We start from the raw sequence: 21,217 nt of genomic DNA, 5'->3' as shown, positions 1-21,217 counted from the left end.
TGAACAGGAGAAGCAGAACTCTGAAGTGTCTAACAGGAGCATTGGAACCAATGACACTAAAACGAATGTCGTGGGAGCTCATCAGGAAATCTCTAAACCCAAAGGGTTGAACACATTAGTCTCTGGCTTTCTTAATGCTAAAGGCAATCCGATTTGATAAATTATTAGCTATGAAATTTTTAACTGTTCAAACTGTTACTTTAACATAGTAAAAGTAAACCCAAATGTTTTCTTATGTCAACTGTAAAGGTAAAGACTTTCTCAAGGACATTTAAGTATGAATAAACACATCCTTCTCAAGCGAAAACATTTTCTTTTTGTTTCTTATAACATGGGAATGCACACCAGTGGTAGTATTCAAGAAAGTATCAATATTTAAACCTTTCACAGAATTGTTTCCAGATTTCTCAAAAACGAGGTTGAAACTGTGACTGAAGAGCTTCTGCCTATTCAAAATAATAAATGTGGGGCGCCTGGGTGGCGCAGTCGGTTGAGCGTCCGACTTCAGCCAGGTCACGATCTCGCGGTCCGTGAGTTCGAGCCCCGCGTCGGGCTCTGGGCTGATGGCTCAGAGCCTGGAGCCTGTTTCCGATGCTGTGTCTCCCTCTCTCTCTGCCCCTCCCCCGTTCATGCTCTGTCTCTCTCTGTCCCAAAAATAAATAAAACGTTGAAAAAAAAAATTTTTAAAAAAATAATAAATGTAGTTTGGAACTAACATTTGACGCAAGACAAAGAATTGTAAAGAACACAGGTGGTGTTTAATTCACTTTCTTAACCTAGTTGACAGCCCCAATCACACATTGCCATACAGAAAATGTTTGCATCGAACTCAAGATGAAAATTGTATCTCTTGGGCTTAATCATGAAAAGGGAAAATTCCAAATGTGTTTGTGTAAATGTCATTTTGGCTTTGCAGACAACAATTTTAAAAGCTAAAACCTCCTTGAGTAACCTTACTTTTATTTAAATACTTTCTGTAAGAAGTGCAAAGTTAGTGTCATCTTTAAATGTGTTAAAAATACTGTACAAAATGGTTTTGTGTATTTTTAGCTTCAGTATAAACAAAAATAAAGCATTGACTTTTTCCCCTGAAATGAATGACTGCTCAGAATTAAGGTGTTTTGTTTCTCCGTTTTCCAATGGTTTATAGCCGCCTATTATTAACAAACATTTGTGAACAATGGATTTTACACTATAATTTAACCAACAGACACTTCAGGGAGACCTTTGCAGTCCAATATATTTTGAAAAGTAGATGATTGAGAATAAACATTATTAATGTCCTGTTATACTTACCATTAGAGCTATTAAATATTTAAAAATTGAATAAGCACTCATAAAGAACTTTGAGATGACACGAAGAGACCAATAGTTATAAAGCTATAGGTCGCACATTGAGAAACCTTACAGGCCTTATCCTCAACATTTTTTATTCTTTATTGAGTACCCAAAGTACAAGTTGTGCAGAACAGTTTGAATCCGTGGGCCAGTAGAAAGAGACATAAAGTGAGGTTAGGCTGGTCATTATTAAACTGGTATAATCTGAGTACATTTGGGTAATATTTCCTCAAGTATCAGTTGATGCTTTTTTTTTGTAGTAAGACCTTTCAGCAATTAGCTTTCCCCTAATTAATTTAGATCCCTGAAGTTTGTTTGTATTTTAATAACTAACATTAACTTTTAGGCCACCAGAGAACTGGTTAGCATACCAGAACAGCTTAACTTTCAGCCAAATAACTCGCTTGCAAGTCCTGGACTAATTATTTAAACTATGATTGGGTGTATAACATATAATACACATTAGTTAGGTAAGGACACCTAAATAGGCAGTAATATAGCTGAAAAAGATCTGCAACTGGCATACGGAATAAACCCCTATAACTCAATAATAAAAATACAACAAATTTGAACACACTTCAATAAGGAATGTATACAACTGGCAAATAAGCACATGAAAAACTACTCAACATGATCTTGGGAAATGCAAATTAAAACCGCAATGAGAGGGGCGCCTGGGTGGTTCGGTCAGTTAAGTGTCTGAACTGATACTCTGATTCATTTATAAACATTTTGAAAAATCAACTAAACCGTGAAGGGGGGGAATCAGAAGGAACAGTGGTTGCCTAGGGTACACCCCAGCTGGGGTGACAGAGATTGACTGGGAAGGAGCATGAGGGAGTTTCCTGGGGCGAAGGAAATGTTATCTTGACAAAGGCTGGAGATTCACAGATGCAGGATTTGTCAAAATTCATTGCATCAAAAACTTCAAGATTTGTGTATTTCATCGCATGTAAATTTTACCTCAAAATAAAAAAAGTGAACCTTTGATAAATATTAAATTCTAGCTAACAATACGCATGCTGAAATGTTTAGAAGTGAAATGTACTTGAGTCTCCAATTTTCTTTGTAATGCATCAAACACCAAGGCTTTATAGATGGATATGTGAAAAGCCGAGTAAAATGTTAATTGTAAAATCTAGGTGGTGGGTACACAGATGCTCACTGCACCATTACTTCAGTTTTCCTGTATGTTTAAACTTTTTCATATTAGGGGCGCCTGGGTGGCTCAGTTGGTTAAGCATCCGACTGTGGTTCAGGAGTTCGAGCCCCGTGTCAGGCCCTGTGCTGACAGCTCAGAGCTTGGAGCCTGCTTCTGATTCTGTGTCTCCCTGTCTCTCTGCCCCTCTTCCCTGCTCGCACTCTGTTGGCCTCTCTCTCAAAAGTAAATAAATGTTAAAAAAAAAATTAGGGGCGCCTGGGTGGCTCAGTCGGTTGAGCGTCTGACTTTGGCTCAGGTCATGATCTCGTGGTTCGTGAGTTCGAGCCCCGTGTCGGGCTCTGTGCTGACGGCTCAGAGCCTGGAGCCTGCTTCGGATTCTGTGTCTCCCCCCTCTCTCGCTGCTCCTCCACCGCTCACACTCTCTCAAAAATAAATAAACATTAAAAATTTTTTTTTAATTTTTTTCATAATAAAATGTTGAAAATAAAATATAAGCAGTGAGTAAAGGAACTAGGTTAACTAAAGGCAAATCTATATACCGTTGTTTCAAAACTAGCAGGGTAAACTTCTTGGGTGGTTGAAGCTATTTTAGCAGAGTGAGAGGGATGAAAGAAAATTAAAATCAAAACTCAACAGCTGAAGCAGGCAAAACAACAGAGTATAAAATGGTGGAGTTTTTGGTTTTGGGGGATTGTTTTTGTAGGGATAGCCATGCAGAACTTTAGTTTCTATTTTACTGTGGTAAGAACACTTACCATGAGAGCTATCCTCTTAACAGATTTTAAGTGTACAATACAGAATTGTTATCTAGAGCCACAATGTTGTACAGATCTCTAGAACCTCATCTTGCATAAATGAAATCTATCAAGATAAAAACTCAGATCTAATATACCAGTAAGTAAATAAAAGGTTTTTTTTAAGTATAGAACTACAGTACTCTAATACTTCTAATTTTTTATGTTTATTTATTTTGAAAGAGCACGTGCAAGAGTTGGGGAGGGGCAGAGAGAAAATCTCAAGCAGGCTCTGCACGGTCAGCGTAGAGCCTGATGCAGGGCTCAATTCCACAAACCCTGAGATCATGACCTGAGCCGAAATCAATAGTCAGACACTTAACCGACTGAGCCATCCATGAGCCCCTAGAATTTTTTTTTTCTATAATTCTACAAATGATTTGAGAAACCTGCCTTGCATAGTTTGGAAAAAGCCGTAAGGACTGCAAGAAAAGATGTTAGCTGTGTAGGTGAAGGGACTGACCGCCCAGAGAACACCAATAAATCAATACTATTAATCCGTAATGTTCGCTAAGATAGACCTTAACATTTTTATTCATTGCCCTGAATACTCCCAAGAGCTGATTCAGTTTAATATCATTATTGTTGAATCACTTCCCCCAGCCCCCTTTCACAAGAGATACAGCCATTGGCAAGTACCTCTTACCAGGAAATAAACCCAAAAAACAAACAGCTGTTCAACAGCAAAGGATTTCCTGATTTCCGTGCTCCCTTCTGGCAGCCAGAAGAAGTGAACTCAAAAGTGTTGTATTATTAGGGAAATAATGAAGCAGTACCTGAAACGGCTCAATTAGTTTTAACTACAGATGTGTATCATGGCTTAACAAAATCTAGTTTTACAGGTAGCTAGTGAATATTCTTGAGAATTACAGAATTTGAAGAATCAGTTGCCTGTACTTACAGGCTTCTCCCAACCCCCAGGTATCCTGACAAGGTACCAATGTAGGGACCTTATGTGACAGCCACTCTTAAATTGTTTTTGGCATTCAAGGCAAAATTTTTTTAAACCTCAATTCTAACTTCATAAATATTTACTCTCCATATTGTCAAGGTTGTCAAGGTAGTTTTTAAAAAACGATTATGAAAGATTTCAAACACTAAAGTAGAGGGACTTGCATTAATGAACCTAGGCTTTGACAATTATTCACCAATTAACAGGCAGCAAATCTTTCATCTATAAACCCCGCCACCCAGGTTTTGATGGGATACCCAGATTTATCATTTTGGAGTGGTTTTAGTCCCACCCTAGTTACTAAACTCTGGTCCATCCTTTCCTGAAGCTACTTTTCCCCTAACACAAGGACCCCACACATCCCTGAAACTGCCTTTGATACCGGAAGAAGACAAGTATTCCAATCAAGCTGCTCCGATGGAAACCTAACGTTCTAGGTGAAATGGAAGGAAACAAGAAGCTGTCTTTTGCTGTATAAATTCTCCTGAGTTTAGTTTTTATTACAAGTGGAAATATAAATGGCTCCAAATAGGTTTCGTACAAAATGGACATTAAAAAAAAGTCATTTGTCCATGTACCACCCTCTGTCAATGGACTATATCATTATTCAAGGAGATTTATGTCTGAATTAAGTTCTGCATGTCTGGTGTCCACATAAGAAATGATTTTGTACTTTTATCTATCTCCAAAGCTAATTGAAAGGTTATGCCTTGATTACAGGCTCCAAGGAAATCAAAGATGTTTGAAAACTTCACACGTCTTGAATTTCGATAGTAAAACAGATTCAGTATGTGCTCTTTACCAAGGCAGAAAACTGCAATTAATTTTGAAGAAAAATATACACAGCATAAAAAAGAATTCTAATTGTTTTCTTCCCTACGGATGATTTAGCTTTCCACCTTTGCTTTGGTGTGATCACATCTATCTCAGGAAGGGGTGAAAGTAAAGGGTCAAGAACAAACCACTGTGCCTTTGTATCTCTTTCCCTGTTTAACAATTCTAAATGGATGAAATTTGGTTGTAACAGCAGAGGAAAGAGGAGAAGGGCCCTAAAGAGATAATATGTAAATATGCTTTTTGTTACATCAAGAGCCCTAAAGAGATAATATGTAAAATGAAGTCTACCACTATGTTTATACTATGAGGTTGATTAAACATATTAAGTCAGGGTTTTTTAATTACCAAAAAACAAACCACTTCCTTTTTATCTGGAAGCTACTTTCAAAAACCACTGCAGACTTCTGCAGCAGTACAGATTACCTTCACCCCCTCTCAACCCCCAAAACAACAGGAGGGTCAGGGTACACTCCTTGATTATGTGAGAAGATGGGTGTAATACATCAACGAGTGGACTACACTTGTATGTTTTAACAGACCATAAATGCTGTTGATTTCCACACCGGTAATATTTAACAATTAGGTTGACCTAGTGTACGCCACTGAGCTTCAGTTTTCTGGTGAAGTTAGTAACTACCATCTCATTCAATCACATTAATTAGTAATGGCACTCAAGGCAAAGCAATAACCTACAAGTTTAAAATAAAAACAAATCAACTGGAAGCCTAAGGCAAACATGCTGGTCTCAGACTGATTTCCAGACCCACATTCTCAAGATAGACTAGAACCTTCTCAAACACCCTTAGAAGCTAGTTAGGAAACCACTGGATACAGGACAGTCACTTGCTGAGAGTTCTGTATATTTCAGAAACATTAGTGTATTTGAAAAATGTTGGAGTGGGGTTGCTGCATGTTTTAAGCTCGACTGAAACCTCTACTTAAAACAATTTGTAGGCTGCACAAATGGAGGACCCAGGAGGTTAGGAGAGAAGAAGCTAAAACAAGCACAGGTTGTTATAAAGATCCGTGCACTGGGTCCCATCTCTCCTTAGTAAAGCCTGATGCCAACTTGCACAGCAGGACTTAAGTGAAGGAGGTAAAAACAAAATACAACCAGTTCCAGATCTATTATGAAAGAGGAACCTTAACTAGTACATGATTTGGAACTCCTTACTATCTGTTATCTTGAGAACAGTACACTGAAGACTGCACATCTTCTTTATAACGGCTTCCATTCCAGTTCTGACTGCTCAGGCACCACAAAACCTGGAGGTTTCAATGCTTCTTTGTGCCCAGGGTGTAGCGGAAGGTGGGAAAAAAATGGATGGATTCACAAGCATAAAGAACCTTTAAAGATGGCATTATAAATAGGTTTTGTGGCAACCAAAGAACACTTTTTAAATAGCTGTTTGTCAGGTGAGATACAGCAAAGCATTCATTACAAATAACCCCAGGAGAACTGGCTCAGAAGATTCTGTGGTCTTTGGGTAGATGAAAGGGAAAAGACAGAAAGGCTGACAAAATGGGTCTCACAGAAGTCTGAGACAAGGCAGGCCTACAGATATAAAAGGTAAGTCCGAAAACAAAAACGGTAAGCTAGAACTACTGGACATATAGCACAATGAGAAAGTAAGTCCAGATTAAAGTTCCATATGGGAATCAAGACTTAAAAAAAAATAAAACAAACACCACCACAAATACAACTTAAAAAGGGACATACTCAAGGGAAAAGAACTAGACCTGGTCGTTTGCACTGCCATGGTCTGAGATTTACATTTCAACTGGCCCCACCCGTTCATGTCATCAATTCACATTCTTTTGCCACCAAGACAGCAGGGGAAAAACGTATACAATGATCAAATGTATGGTACTCTTCGCTGCCATGAAAAAGAAAACAAGGAAGAAAATCCCACTCATTTTAGCAATTTTAAATGCTAATTTTATTTACTGCTAAATGTGCAAACACCAATTCAATACTGTGCAGTAAAAGTTACATAAATCCAATATTAAACAATAGCATATGAAATAAGTAAAGCAGAGCACCATGTGCCTTCAAAACTGATTAATATCACAGAACACAATTCAGACAATTCTTAAAAAATCTGAAGAGGTCACTCATTTAATATTTAGTTATCCAGAAGCCAATGCTCTTTTGTTTTTTACTTTCTAGAAACAAGTGAAAGTTATTCCAATTTTGCACGGTTTAACATGTTTGACATCTGAGCCAAGGAAACAGACCCTACGATTTATTCCTTTTATCAACTGGAACCATCAGCTAATACAAAGTTGACAAGCTGGCTGACAGGAGAACAGCTGAATACAATGAAATATGCTCAATATGGGGCTAGCTGTACAGCCATCTCCATTTCCTTATCCACAACCCAAAGTAATGTTCCTTTATTTAAAGTAGTATTTTAAATCAAAAGATAAAATAATCTTAAAGACAGATACCATAGTAACCACCCTAACCACCTAAATCACTTAAACACTAACATAAAACACTTTTTAAAAAACCAAAATAGCAAAAAATGGCAGTGCAAGAATACTTCATACTGCTGAAGCTTACATGTTCTGAGGTATGTAATGAGAAGCTGAGGGAGGTGAAGCAACATAGCCAACTGGCCCAGGATTCATAGCACCATGAATTTGAGAAGAGCCGCCACATGCTGCACCAACTGAATGCCAGGGGGCAACGTAGGGATAATCGGGCACAACAGGAAGACAGGAATCAAAACCTGGCAATGGTGGAGGCCCATAGGGTTCTGACATCACTGGATAATAGACTGCTCCAGGAGGGACAGATGCAGGGTCAGCATTTGGAACAGTACCTGAAACAAAGAATGCACATAGTACACACTTTAGATACGAAGATTCACTAGAACATCAACACACATTAGAGGTCTTTACAGGTAGAAGTGAAATTTAGCACTAACTATGGGAAAGATCACAGCAAATGTGGTAAAAGCACTTTAGATAAGAACACTAGTGACTAAAGCAGGCTACCAAAAGCTTATATGAAAATTTCCCAACTAAAGAAATGTGTGTGTGCGCGCACGCCCAAGCACACGTGTCACGTGTCAAATGTATTCTACCTAGAGACAGTTATCTTTCTGGGATGATCTAGGTACCCACAGACTAAATACATACAGAAAACATTCTCTAGAGTCCTTCTAGTCAATGAAATTCTCATAAAGGGTAGGTCACAAGTAAGTTACCCAATAGTTTCCCACTCTAGCACATATCATCCAAATAACCATTTTGTATTACTTTAGCAATGAAAAACTCAAGTGCCTATACTTGAAGGTATAGTTCTGAAAAGCACCCTAAAGACCAAAAATTTGTCATCACTTGACCGGCATTAAGATCTTATCCTAGCATTATTTTAATGTTCCACCACTTAACTACCACAAGGGACTTTTAATGGAAATAGATGCTGTTCTGACTTTGCTATACTGACCATGTAAATATTAAAAAGGAGTCATTCATTATCTGGGATAACTTAGAAGACTGACACTGCACTGTCTCATGGTGTACCACAGTTAAAAACAGCTCTATAAAAGGTACACGGTACAAAAATGCAATGAGGGGGACACTAACTTTTATTACTATGGGCCATATCACATCACCATACTAGGGATCATATTCTATAGTGTTAATATTCCCAAACCATTAATATGCTTTAAAAGGGAGGAGGAACAAAAGGAAAGTCACATTCTTCACCTATTCTAAATCCTTTAAAACGGGTCTCCATCTATACTGTACTGTGAACTAGAGCAACCATCTTTATGGTCTGGCACACTGGTCTCCAATGTTTTGGTCTCAGGACCCCTTTACACTCTTAAAAATTGAGGATCTCAGATAGCTTTGGTCTATGTGAATTAGACCTATCAATATGTACTGTATTAGGAATTAAACTGAGAAAATTAAAAGTATTTAATTCTGGTAAAAAAAAAGCCCATTAATGTTCAAAGTTTTTTATGAAAAAAGTTTACATTTCAAAACAAAAATATTATGAGACAAGTGCTATCATTTTACACACTTGTGCAAATCTTGAATGTATGATTTAATAGAGACAACTGGATTCTCACATCTGCTTCTGCATTTAATATAATATGCTGTTCTGAAGTATATGAAGAAAATCTGGCCTCCTACAGATACATAGGTGGAAGAGAGAACCCTTTTAACAACCAGCCTTTTCAGATACATTCAGATATATTCTTTGATGCTACAACAAAACCAGGTAAGTGGTAGTTTCCAAAGGTTAGCAGCAATGTGGACTTTTTCATACTCAGTCAACATTAAAATCCACTGTTTTATCTTGCACTTTGAAATAGACCTTTTACAAAAACGTTACACAGGTAACACCATTCACTGGTAACCGGAGAAGTATTATTTCATGGAGTTATATAAATCTCCCCAAATGTTGACACATTTCATTATACAATGTGAAAAAACACATTCCTTAAAAGCCCCATCTATCTTTTTTTTTTTTTTTAAGATTTTATTTTTTTAGTAATCTCTACATCCAACATGGGGCTCAAACTCAACCTCGAGATCAAGAGTCTCATGCTCTACAGAGTCAGCCAGGTGCCCCAATAGCCCCACCTATCTTATTAGAAAAGTTAAGCATTGAGAAGCTGTCAAGCTCATGGTGGCAGATACAAGTTTTCCAAAATTCTAATTTTTATTTGAAAGCTGGAATTTTTATCTTTGACAACAAATTCTATCAGTTCTTTCTTTCCTGAAGTGACAGGCTCACGTTGAGAAAATGTCTGCCAGATCTCCAAGTCTAAATAACCATAGTTTGTCTATCATGTAAGTAAAAATAGTGTTGCATAAAAAGAGCTGGTTTAGCTCATTAGTCAATCTCACAAATCCTTAAGTTAATCATCCTTCAGTATGCACAGTAATTTATGAATACTTTCCATGTTGTCACATAGAATATTCAGTACAATTACTCAAAAACAAAGATTTAATAAAAATATTTTGATTTAGGGGCGCCTGGGTGGCGCAGTCGGTTAGGCGTCCGACTTCAACCAGGTCACGATCTCGCGGTCCGTGAGTTCGAGCCCCGCGTCAGGCTCTGGGCTGATGGCTCAGAGCCTGGAGCCTGTTTCCGATTCTGTGTCTCCCTCTCTCTCTGCCCCTCCCCCGTTCATGCTCTGTCTCTCTCTGTCCCAAAAATAAATAAACGTTGGAAAAAAAAAAAAAAATTAAAAAAAATATTTTGATTTAGTATATATATATATATATAGAGAGAGAGAGAGAGAGAGAGAGGGACAGGGAGAGAGGGGGGAAGAGGGGGAGGAAAGAGGGGGAGAGAGGGAGGGAGAGGGAGGGAGAGGAAGGGAGAGAGGGAGGGAAGGAGGGAGGGAGGGGGGAGAGGGGGAAAGAGAGAGGGGGAGAGGGGGAGAGACAGGGAGGGAGGGAGAGAGGAGGGAGGGAGAGAGGAGGGAGGGAGAGAGAGGGGGAAAGAGAGAGAGAGGGAGGGAGGGAGGGAGAGGGGGAGGGAGGGAGGGAAGGAAGGGAGGGAGAGAGAGGAGGAGAGAGAGAGGGGGAGAGAGAAGGGGAGAGAGAAGGGGAGAGAGAAGGGGGGAGAGAGAAAGGGGAGAGAAAGGGAGGGAGGAAGGGAGAGGGAGGGAGGAGAAGAGAGAAGGGGAGAGAGAGGGAGGGAGAGGGGGAGGGAGGGAGGGAGGGAGAGAGAGAGAGACAGAGATAACAGGCATTGCTGTATCATGAGTATGTATGGCAGGGAATACAACAATCACTAGCACAGTTTGGTGCCCCCTCTTGATTTGTGCTTAGGTGGCAGCAGTTTACCCACTACTGATTTTTGCATCCTCAATGCAAAATCTAACAGTAAAAGGGACATATAAAATCTTTAAGATCTATGTATTCTGATGAATACTTTTGGCTTTATGGATCCCCCAAGAGGGAATCTCAAGGGTCCACAAATCATTCTTTAAAAACACAGTTCTAGAATATAGACCAAACAAAATATCTGAGCGTTATAATTAAATTACACACGATAGGGGCGCCTGGGTGGCTTAGTCGGTTAAGCGTCGGCCTTTGACCAGGGTCATAATCTCAGTTTGTGAGTTTGAGCCCCACATCGGGCTCTCTGCTGTCCGCACAGAGCCCACTTCCAATCCTCTCCCTCTCTTTCTGTCCCTCCCCTGCTTGCGTGCTCTCTCCCTCTTTAAATCAAACATTAAAAAAAAATTTTAAATACATTACACACAATCAAATCCAATTGTCCTTCTTGCAGGCAATCTCATTACATACTCACCATTTCCTGATGCTTCCACCTGTGTACCATCTTGTCTCCCCACCTCACTATACCACTGAGGAATACTTTGATCTACCAGAGGGGGTGGCTCAGCATAGACTGGATAATTCTCTACATGAAGCTGCTGTTGCTGCTGCTGCATCTGTGGCACATAGACCATGGAGTGCCAGTAGTTGTGGTGATAGCACTTGGGCAAGAAAGAAAAAAAACAAACACTTTACTATCCTTTTACTTAAAGTAGTACAGTTTTTCACTAAAAAAAAAAAAAAGTTTGGCTATGATTTTCAAGAAAGGTAGCTATAACTTTTTTTCTCTGAAAAAAAAAAAAAACAGAACATGAGGAAATCTATTCTACAACTTTAAGATCTTTAGCAGCAGCTGTGTCTCATTTTTGAGTATAGGAATTCTTTTAAGAAAGCATCCTAAGGAAATTACAGACATACACAATGACCTGTATATAAAGATATCTTTCATAGCAATATTTTTAAAAGCAAAAGAGTGGAGGGGTGCCTGGGTGGCTCAGTTGGTTAAGCGTCCAACTTCAGCTCAGGTCAGGACCTTACACACGGTTTGTGGGTTTGGGCTCTGCACTGACAGCTCAGAGCCTGGAGCCTGCTTCGGATTCTGTGTCTCCTTCCTCTCTCTCTGCTGCTCCCCCACTTGCACTCTGTCTCTCTCAAAACTAAATTAAAAATGTTTAAAAAAATTTAAAAAAAAAAGCAAAAGAGTGGAATAAATCACAAGGATGAAAGGTACAGCATGGGGAATATATAGTCCGTGGTATTGTAATAGTGTCGTATGGCAACAGATGGGAACTACATTTGCGAGTGGCCTCATAGCAGAATATCAAATTGCTACCTTATACACCTGAAACTAACGTTAACATTGTGAGTCAACTATACATCATTTTTTAAAAAAGCAAAATACAGTGAACAACCTATGAAATCTTAAACAATAGGGAACTAGATGAATTATATATCCGTGATGGTATACAATACAGGCAATAAAAAAACTTATGCTGTCAAATATTTAAGAAAAACTGCTATCATGAACTTAAAAGTTTACAAAATTACACAGCAGTCAATATGTGGTAAAAGAAATAAAGAAGCTATTAAGGAAGTATGTTACAGTGCACAGTGGTTATGCACAAGATTTCAGTTTCCTTTATATTTTAGTATTTTTCAGATGTACTACAACGAAGGCTATTACTTTGAATATAAAGAAGTTTATTAAAATAACTATTCTGCATTTCCTCGTATTCCCATGATGTAAAATGCAGGAAAAGGTTTTAAAATACCTCAGCCATCTGAAATGAATTAAGTTTCCACACATAAATATAGAAAACATAACGGAAGGTGCAAGTAGTTTATATTTTCAATTCTTGAAACTGAATTTAGCAAACAGTCTCAAAGAACAAAAAATCACTCCACTACTCTTAATTTATAAATGTGTGCCATTTGGAGAAGATAGTTTTCTGGAAATGATAATACCCAAAGGTTTAGTGAAATTAGTGTCTGGGAATATGAACTAATCTGAACATTATTCAGGAGACTGTCTGAAGTTTACTATCATCTACCCAATCTTAAAATGCATCATTCCTTTTTAGGAAATATGCCATCTTGTTATAACATCAGAAGTCAGGTGTATTTCAGGGGGAAAATGATTCCTGAATGAAAAAATAAAAGCTCTTACCTAAAATCAAAAACACCTTTCAGTGATAGGAAGATATCTGTCAGAATCCCCACCCTTCTACAACTCCAGCGAGTGATGAAAATCAGTGTTTGGTAAATATCTATGAACACATACGGGCTTTAGAAATAATACAGCCCTTCAAATGTCTTTAAATTTGTCCAATTACTTTTAGGATTAACATGCAGAAATAACCATAAAAAGGTTTCAATTAAGCAGGACAAATAATTCACTTATTATTGAGTCAGAAAAACATAGTGAAGGGTTGGCATACATAGGATGCTAAACATGGAGGCCAATATATGCTAAAGTTGTGCTGCTTTAATGTAGCAACTATTTCATAAGAGGAATTGAAGCACTGAGAGGCTAAAAGAGAAAACTGACCTATTGTCTTCAGAGAGATCTTACAAAGACAAATTTTAGGCTCCTCACAGTGTCCTTGGCTTTTAAAGTTCAAGAGTGTGATTATCAACCCAGTTTACATTTTTAATCTAGAGCTTATCAAAACAATTTCATCATGACTTACCTGCAATCCCAGATTGAAATAGTACTGCAAAACTTTTGTATCTAAAATTTAAAAAAATAGTAATAATACAAAATAAATAAATAGAGCTAACTTTAAAAATGTAACGTCACAGAACTTAAAATGTTTCACAAATAAAAACTAGATATACAGGAGAAGAGGGTAGTCTTACTGTTCTAATTATATCTAAATGTATTTTTATTGACTGACCCAGGATACATGTATATTCTTACAAATATAAGAACTTGAGTCCCACAAACAAATGAACTCTAAGAAAACTCCCCTTAAGTTGGAGACTTCGGATACATACAAATATATTCACTACCACTCTAAATGCCATCAGTTTGTATTTTGACTATTATGTGGGAGTGGAGTATAAAGACTAATGGTTAAGCTAAAGAATATGAAAAGGTAATAGCAGGAAGTAAATTCACAAATGGCATGGGATTCCATCCCTTGGTGTGTGTGTGTGTGTGTGTGTGTGTGTGTGTGTGTGTGTGTGTGTGTATGTATATGTGTGTATATATATATATACACACACAAAATTTGTATATAGATATCCATAGCAGTATTATTCATAACAGCAAAAAAGTGAAAACCCAAATGTTCCATCAAGTAATAGACAATAAAAGGAGGCATACCCATACAACGGAATATTATTCAGCTATAAGAAAGAGTGAAATATGGACACACGCTATGACATGGATGAAGTTTGAAAACATAACGCTAAGTGAAAGAAGCCAGCCACAAAAGATGACATAGTGCATGATTCATATATGTCAAATGTCCAGAGGAGGCAAATCGATAGAGACACAAAGTAGAACAGTGGTTGCCAGGGCCAGGGGGGAAAGACAAAAGCACTTCTAATGGGTACAGGGTTTCTTTTTGGAGTAATGAAAATGTTCTGGAATTAGACAGTGGCGAAGGTTGCACACATTTGTGAATATACCAAAAACCAATGAATTGTACAATTTACATGGGTGGCTTGTATACTATGTAAATTAGACCTCAAGCTGTTAAAAAAATCAGGTGCAGAGTTCTGCCAAAAGTAGAAAAAGAGGAGATACAACTTTGGAGAAAAATGACCAGCAGTTTCTTATAAACCTAAATACACATCTATCTATGACCCATCAAATTCTACTCCTAGGTATTTGCCCAAAGGGAATGAAAACGTTATGTTCATAAAGACTTTTTATAATACGCATAGCCTTGGGGCACCTGGGAGGCTCAATCAGTTGGGCGTGGGACTCTTGATTTTGGCTCAGACCATGATCTCACAGTTAAGGAGTTGGAGCCCCAGGCCAGGCTCTGCGCTGATAAAAAAGGAGCCTGCTTGGGATTCTCTCTCTCTCCCTCTCTCCCTGTCCCTCCCCTGCATCCTCCCTCCCTCTCTCTCAAAATAAATAAATATTAAAAAATAAACATGAATAAAAAGCCCCAAAATGGAAGTAACTCAGATGTCCATCAACAGAAGAATGAACAGAAATAGAGACTCTTAAATACAAAGAACAAACTGACAGCTGATGGAGGGGACAGGGGAGGGGGAAATGCGTGATGGGCACTGAGGAGGGTACTTGTTGGGAGGAAAAGAACCCTCGCCCAAGTCTCAAAATCTCCTTACCTTGAGGCAGATCACTGCCACTTGGATCACAGGAATAAGGTGGAGGTGGAAGTGGTGGTGGTGGGAAGTTTGAAGCCTCTCCCACCTCAAGAGGTGGAGGTGGTAAAGGAGCAGCAGTGGTGGCAGCAGCAGCAGCAGCAGGAATAGGAGGAGAAAGATATGGATAGGATGGCGAAGCAATCACTAAAAAAGAAAAAGTAGGAATGCACACCTGTAACACCTTATCAGCAGTAGTTCATCTACTTCTTTTGTGTCTCCAGTATGGTCAAAAGATTCCAATTCTTATGGTTTGATTTAAAAACAAAAACTTGGAAGATAAATTGCCCACCTTCTTAGACATGCCAGTTGAAAACTGGGAGTTCATTACAGGTTATTTTGAGTTCAGGTAATTACTTGAAATTAAAAGAAAAACAATCTGGAAATTGCAGAGTTTTCACCAGCAAGACTTTTTAAAAAAACATCAGCTAACAGGTACAAAAATGAAATATCATTAAAGCAAAATTTTTACTTAGCTTAATACAAACCAAGTTAAGGATGTTTTCAGCCATCTGCCATCCTTAGTCAAATCACAAGATGTAGAAGCTAATAAGAGACTAAATTACACAGATTACAGATTTAAGTAATCCTTGAAGGTTTCTACTTGGTAGCATCATTGGAACATAGGGCATTCTAAATCATGCCAGTTCCATTTGTAAGCACAGAATCAAAACAGGCTAGATGAAATATCATATTGCTTTAAGTTTCTATACCTATTGTTATAGTTTAAAAACAGTATTCATGGGGCGCCTGGGTGGCTCAGTCGGTTAAGGTTTCAACTTCGGCTTAGGTCATGATCTCACAGCTGTGAGTTCGAGCCCGCATCGGGCTGTCTGCTATCAGTGCGGAGGCTGCTTCCAATCCTGTCTCCATCTCTCTCTGTCCCTCCCCTGCTTGTGCTCTTGCTCTCGATCTCAAAAATAAACAAACATTTAAAAAAAAGTTGGATAAACAACTCTTTGGGGGTGATGAAACTGTTCTCTCTTGATTGTAGTGGTGGTTATACAACTCTATACATTGTCAAAACTCAGAGCTGGGCACCAAAAAAGAATTCTTACTGGATCTAAATTAAACAGTAAAATTTTAAAACTTGCCCAACTGTTTTTAGTTTTATCATGTATGTAGAAATCTCCACTTTCACAGTTTTGGAAGACACATTTAATTTTTAGAGTAACTCCAAATATTCTAAAGGCTTTACGAATTTGTTTTCTATAAAACAATGGCTTCTTCAACAAAGCTCTGCTTATATTCCTTTTAAACTAGCACTCAAATCACACCATTTCTTAAAAAGTAAATTAGCAATTAGCTAAAGATACCAGAATGTGATTATGATCACTAGGTAAAAACCAACTACCAGACATAGAGATAGCTAAGTTCGTTCTCACAGACCTGAAACAATCCAATGCAGAAGAAATCTGGAGGTTACTTTATCTGAACTCACCTTCCCTGGAACTGCATTGTGTAATATGCCCTCTAAGAAAAAGCTTTTAGAATTTCCAATTGCTCTGGAGATACATGAGCATCTCATTTGCAGACTTGAAGGGCTTTATAGGTTTAACAGGTAAAATTTAAGGGATAGCTCCAAAACAATGCAAACAAACCTCCCTAAAATATTAATGGAGGGGTGCCTGGGTGGCTCAGTCAGCTAAGTGTCTGACTCCTAATTTCAGCTCAGGTCATGATCTCCCAGTTCATGGGATCCAGTCCCGTATCACGCTCCACACTGACAGCACAGAGCCTGGTTGGGATTCTCTCTCTTCCTCTCTCTCTGACCACCCCACCCTGCATGCATGTACACTCTCTAAAAATAAACTTAAAACACATTAATGGAAACAAATGTAGTGCATTCAAAATGCTTATTTCCCCTGTCCATGAATGTACAGTCTGTTTCAGGACATCTCAGAATATGAATACACACAGTAAGGCTCAACTTCTCTATACGTCAAAGGGCAGGGACTTGGGTGTAGTGAGGTGCAAAATTTAAGGGGCCACCAAATTAATGCCAAAAATATTCATAATTAGTAAAATATCAAAATTCTAAATAAAGATAGGATCTAAGCCTGCATTTGCATGATCCCAAGAATGAGTGCCTTACTCAATTCATCCTCTGAGCTGACAGCTCAGAGCCTGGAGCCTGCTTCAGATTCTGTGTCTCCCTCTCACTCTCTGCCCCTCCCCTGCTCACACTGTCTCTCCTTATCTCAAAAATAAACATTAAAAAATACATTTAAGTATTATTTACCTTGATTACTGTGATTTTTTGGCATTCCCTTAAATTGTGCACCCAGGGAAAATGAGTCAATAGTCCTGGCCCTGACAAAAACGTTGGGGACAGCAACAAAACTCAGCAGTATTTAATGCCTATGAGGAGATTCATACTAAAGGCAATCATGGCATCTAACTGGTTGGCAGATAAGTGACTTCACAATGGAGGATGGGGTAGGGCTGCCACGGAGACACATGAATAACACAATGGGAAACATGAGTTGATTCATCTAGAGGAGTGAACGGAATGTTAAACAGCAATTAAAAAGCAGCCATGACCTAGTAGAGTTATAACTGAGGTTGAGAAGTGACTCAAAGAACAAAAAGAAAATATATGAAGGTAGCACACATTTTTAGGAACGTCAACAAAGAACACAAATCTGGCATTTTAAAAATGGTAAGCTTTGAATAAACTGTGCATACATGAGGCATTCCAATGCTTGATTCATCAGTCACTTGGTTTTTTTTAAGCTCAGCACCCAATGTTTTTCCTTGCAATTGGCACACGGTAAAACCAGGGTCTACATTTAACATTTTCAGTGAAAAATTTCTCTGGTCATCAGTATCATATATTGAATGTTTTTGTTGTAGGCACTGTGCTAGTAAGTACTTAATTTTTAAACTATCGGATACAGAAAACAAATCAAAACGAAGTATTTAAGGTGGATACTATCTAGATCAAGAAATAAGACTTTGCCAGCCACTCCAGAAAACTTCTGTGTGCCCCACCCCAATCACAAACCTCTCTCCCCACCATATTTTAACCATTTACCTTTTCACAGTAATCATTCCTTCATGGTTCTAGGAATTTTGTCACCCAAATGTGTATTCCTGGTTTTTTAAAGCTGATATCCTGAATCTCTTTAAATTGAATCTATTGATCCTTTCTCCATCCCTGTCATTTCCTTTCAGTTTTTCTTTTGAAGAATCTGGGACCTGTGACCTGTTGAGTTTCCCAGAGTCTGGATTTTCCCGATTATATAGTGATGGTATGTTTCAACATGTTCCTCTGTATTTCCTGCAAACAGGCAGCTAGATCCAGGAGACTGGATCAGACTCAGGATTGATTCCTTTGGCACATCTATAGGTAATATTTCTGCAACCTTCATAGCTACTGCTGTTTAACACTCATTCAGTAAGGAATGCAAAATGATTATCTTCACTGATTAGTTAGAATACTAATACGTAAGAACAGTTCTCCTTATCTACTATTTGGTTACCCGGTGGTACAGTTCATAGAAGGTAGGCATGATAAGCACTTGATTCTTCCACTTTATTTTCCAGTTTTTAAGAAAATGAACTGGTTTCTCATCACCCTCCTAAGGTGACCAATTTTTAAAATATCATTAAGAACTTTTAAATTTAACATATTTGGTCTGTTCCAGTCTGCTTCGATTATCACTGTTGAGGCCCAAACTGTTATGTCTTTGGTCAGTTTAGAACCTCTTTAAGATGGCTTCTGAGTGCTTTCTGACATGGCCCCAGTACTCTGGTAGCTTCTTTGCTATCAGGCATGACGAAACGATAAAGGCTCATCTTGAACATTTCCCACCCAGACCTGGAATCAGCAGCCATTTCTCCACAAAACTGTTTTTGTTTTTGTTTTTAAGTGAGAAATGACATTTCAAGACCACAAAATCAGTGCTAAAAATATTGTTTCTGGGCCCTTTCAATGGACAGAGCTGGTAAATATATACACATATATCTAAAGATAAAATACCTGAAGTTATAGCGATACTTCCAATTCAAATTGGACACCATAAAAGCTTTTCTTTAGCCTTATTATATCCATATTACCTTCCTTCCATACTGAGACTCCTGGTTTGCAAGGACACAAGGGGTAAAATTAAAATATCCCACACTTACTCATTTTAGTTGACATTACAGCCTCAGAAGAAGAATCTGATTATCTAAATAAAAGAACCTGATGTAATTATTGAGTATTAAAAATGCTTGGCAGATGGTCTGTCAATTCTATTCTTAAAAACAGCTATAGGGATGCTGGGTGGCTAAGTCGGTAAGCATCCGACTTTGGCTCAGGTCATGATCTCACGGTTCAGGAGTTGGGAGTCCCGAGAGTTGGGAGTCCCGTGTAGGGCTCTGTGCTGACAGCTCGGAGCATGCCTGCTTCGGATTCTGTGTCTCTCTCTGCCCCTCCCACGGTCACATATTTTTTTTCTCTCTCAGAAATAAATTATTAAAAAAAATTTTTAAATAAAAATAATGATATAAGCAGTGCCTGGGTGGCTCAGTCGGTTAAGGAGTTAAGTCGGACTTCGTTTAGGTCATGATCTTGCTGTTCTTGAGTTCAAGCCCTGCGTCAGGCTCTGTGCTGACAGCTCAGAGCCTGGAGCCTGCTTTGGATTCTGTGTCTCCCTCTCTCCTCTGCTCCTACCTACCTCTTGCGCACACACACTCTCCTTCTCTCTCAAAAATAAACACTAACAAAAAACTTTAAAAAGTAGCTATACAGTATCTGCCTTGTCCAAACATAAGGTTATCACTATTCCATAGTCGACTGTCTACCTCTTAGCCCTCCTTTTGTCTTCTTTAGGTAATTATACGTTTAATACTTCCCATCAGGTCTTATTGTTGATATCCTTAACTTGTTTTGGTAGTCTAAAAGTCAACTCCTCTGGCACACTGAAGTCTATCTAATACAACTTTCAGTGATGGTAGAAATATTCTGGATCTCTGCTGTCCAACACGCTAGCCACTGGCCACATGTGTGTGGCTTTGAGCACTTGGCATGTGGGTGGTGCAAGTGAGGAAGCGAAGATTTATTTAATTGCAATTAACTAAAACTTAAATTTTTACATGTGGCCAGTAATTACCCTGGTTGACAGCATAGCTTTAGTAGATTGTTCAGGAAGGGCTCATGCAAATAATATCCTCTGAATTCTTACTCTCTTCTAAATTAAGTTTGGTTGCACATAAAACCTTTGGTTTATATGTTGCTTATTTTAAATTTTACTCCATTTTCTTCTAGCATGAAGCACTTCTGTGAAAGTTTGATGCTTATATTTTACTTCTTTTATATTCCATAGACTCTTTTATCTGGACAAAGGACTTTCTCTTTAAAGACCACTCATTTTACTAGAATACCTTGGTAGGCTGTTTTGAGTCATTATTCTCAAATATGCAGAGTGTTGCTTCAGTATATAGTTTTAAAGATTTTTAATTTCAGGAAAAGTTTTCTGAATTATAGTTTTCAGTATTTGTTCTTTTCCCTTACTTTGGTTTTCTTCTTCAGAGACTTCTATCACTGATCTCCTTTGCCTAATGTTTAACATGTCACTTTTGAATCTTTATCTTCCTTTTCTTCATTTTCAATTCCCCCTCCCCTTCTTCCATCTTTCTTTTAAAGTGTCATCGGGGGGCGCCTGGGCGGCTCAGTTGGTTAAGAATCCAATTTTGGCTCAGGTCATGATCTCACAGCCCGTGATGAGCCCCACGTCGGGCTCTGTGCTGACAGCTGAGTCTGGAGCCTGCTTTGGATTCTGTCTCTCCCTCTCTGCCCCTCCCCTGTTCATGCTCTGTCTCTCTCAAAACTAAATTAAAACATTGAAAAAAATTACAAAAAAATAAAGCATCATCTTTGTATATACCTGATCATGTCCTTTATAGTTCAGTCTTCAGTACTGAAATGACTTTCTGCCATTTCTAATGCTTTCCTGTGTTGTCACCTAATTTGAGTTTTTTTTAATTCTG

The 21,217-nt window shown here is 38.4% G+C and overlaps 1 protein-coding gene across 1 annotated transcript in view; it reads right to left on the bottom strand.

The window, feature by feature from the left end:
* Positions 1-6,999: 6,999 nt before the first annotated feature.
* The window catches only part of ALG13 (ALG13 UDP-N-acetylglucosaminyltransferase subunit), a 61,342-nt gene continuing 47,124 nt past the window's right edge, over positions 7,000-21,217 (bottom strand). The window contains 4 exon segments of the mRNA XM_030304936.1: positions 7,000-7,911; positions 11,373-11,559; positions 13,588-13,628; positions 15,206-15,388. Of these exon segments, the coding sequence (XP_030160796.1) occupies positions 7,646-7,911; positions 11,373-11,559; positions 13,588-13,628; positions 15,206-15,388 (677 nt within the window). The 3' untranslated portion in view covers positions 7,000-7,645.

This window comes from Lynx canadensis, chromosome X, assembly GCF_007474595.2.
Source record: "Lynx canadensis isolate LIC74 chromosome X, mLynCan4.pri.v2, whole genome shotgun sequence".
NCBI classification, from domain to species: Eukaryota; Metazoa; Chordata; class Mammalia; order Carnivora; family Felidae; genus Lynx; species Lynx canadensis.
This window is presented reverse-complemented; position numbering and strand designations above follow the sequence as displayed.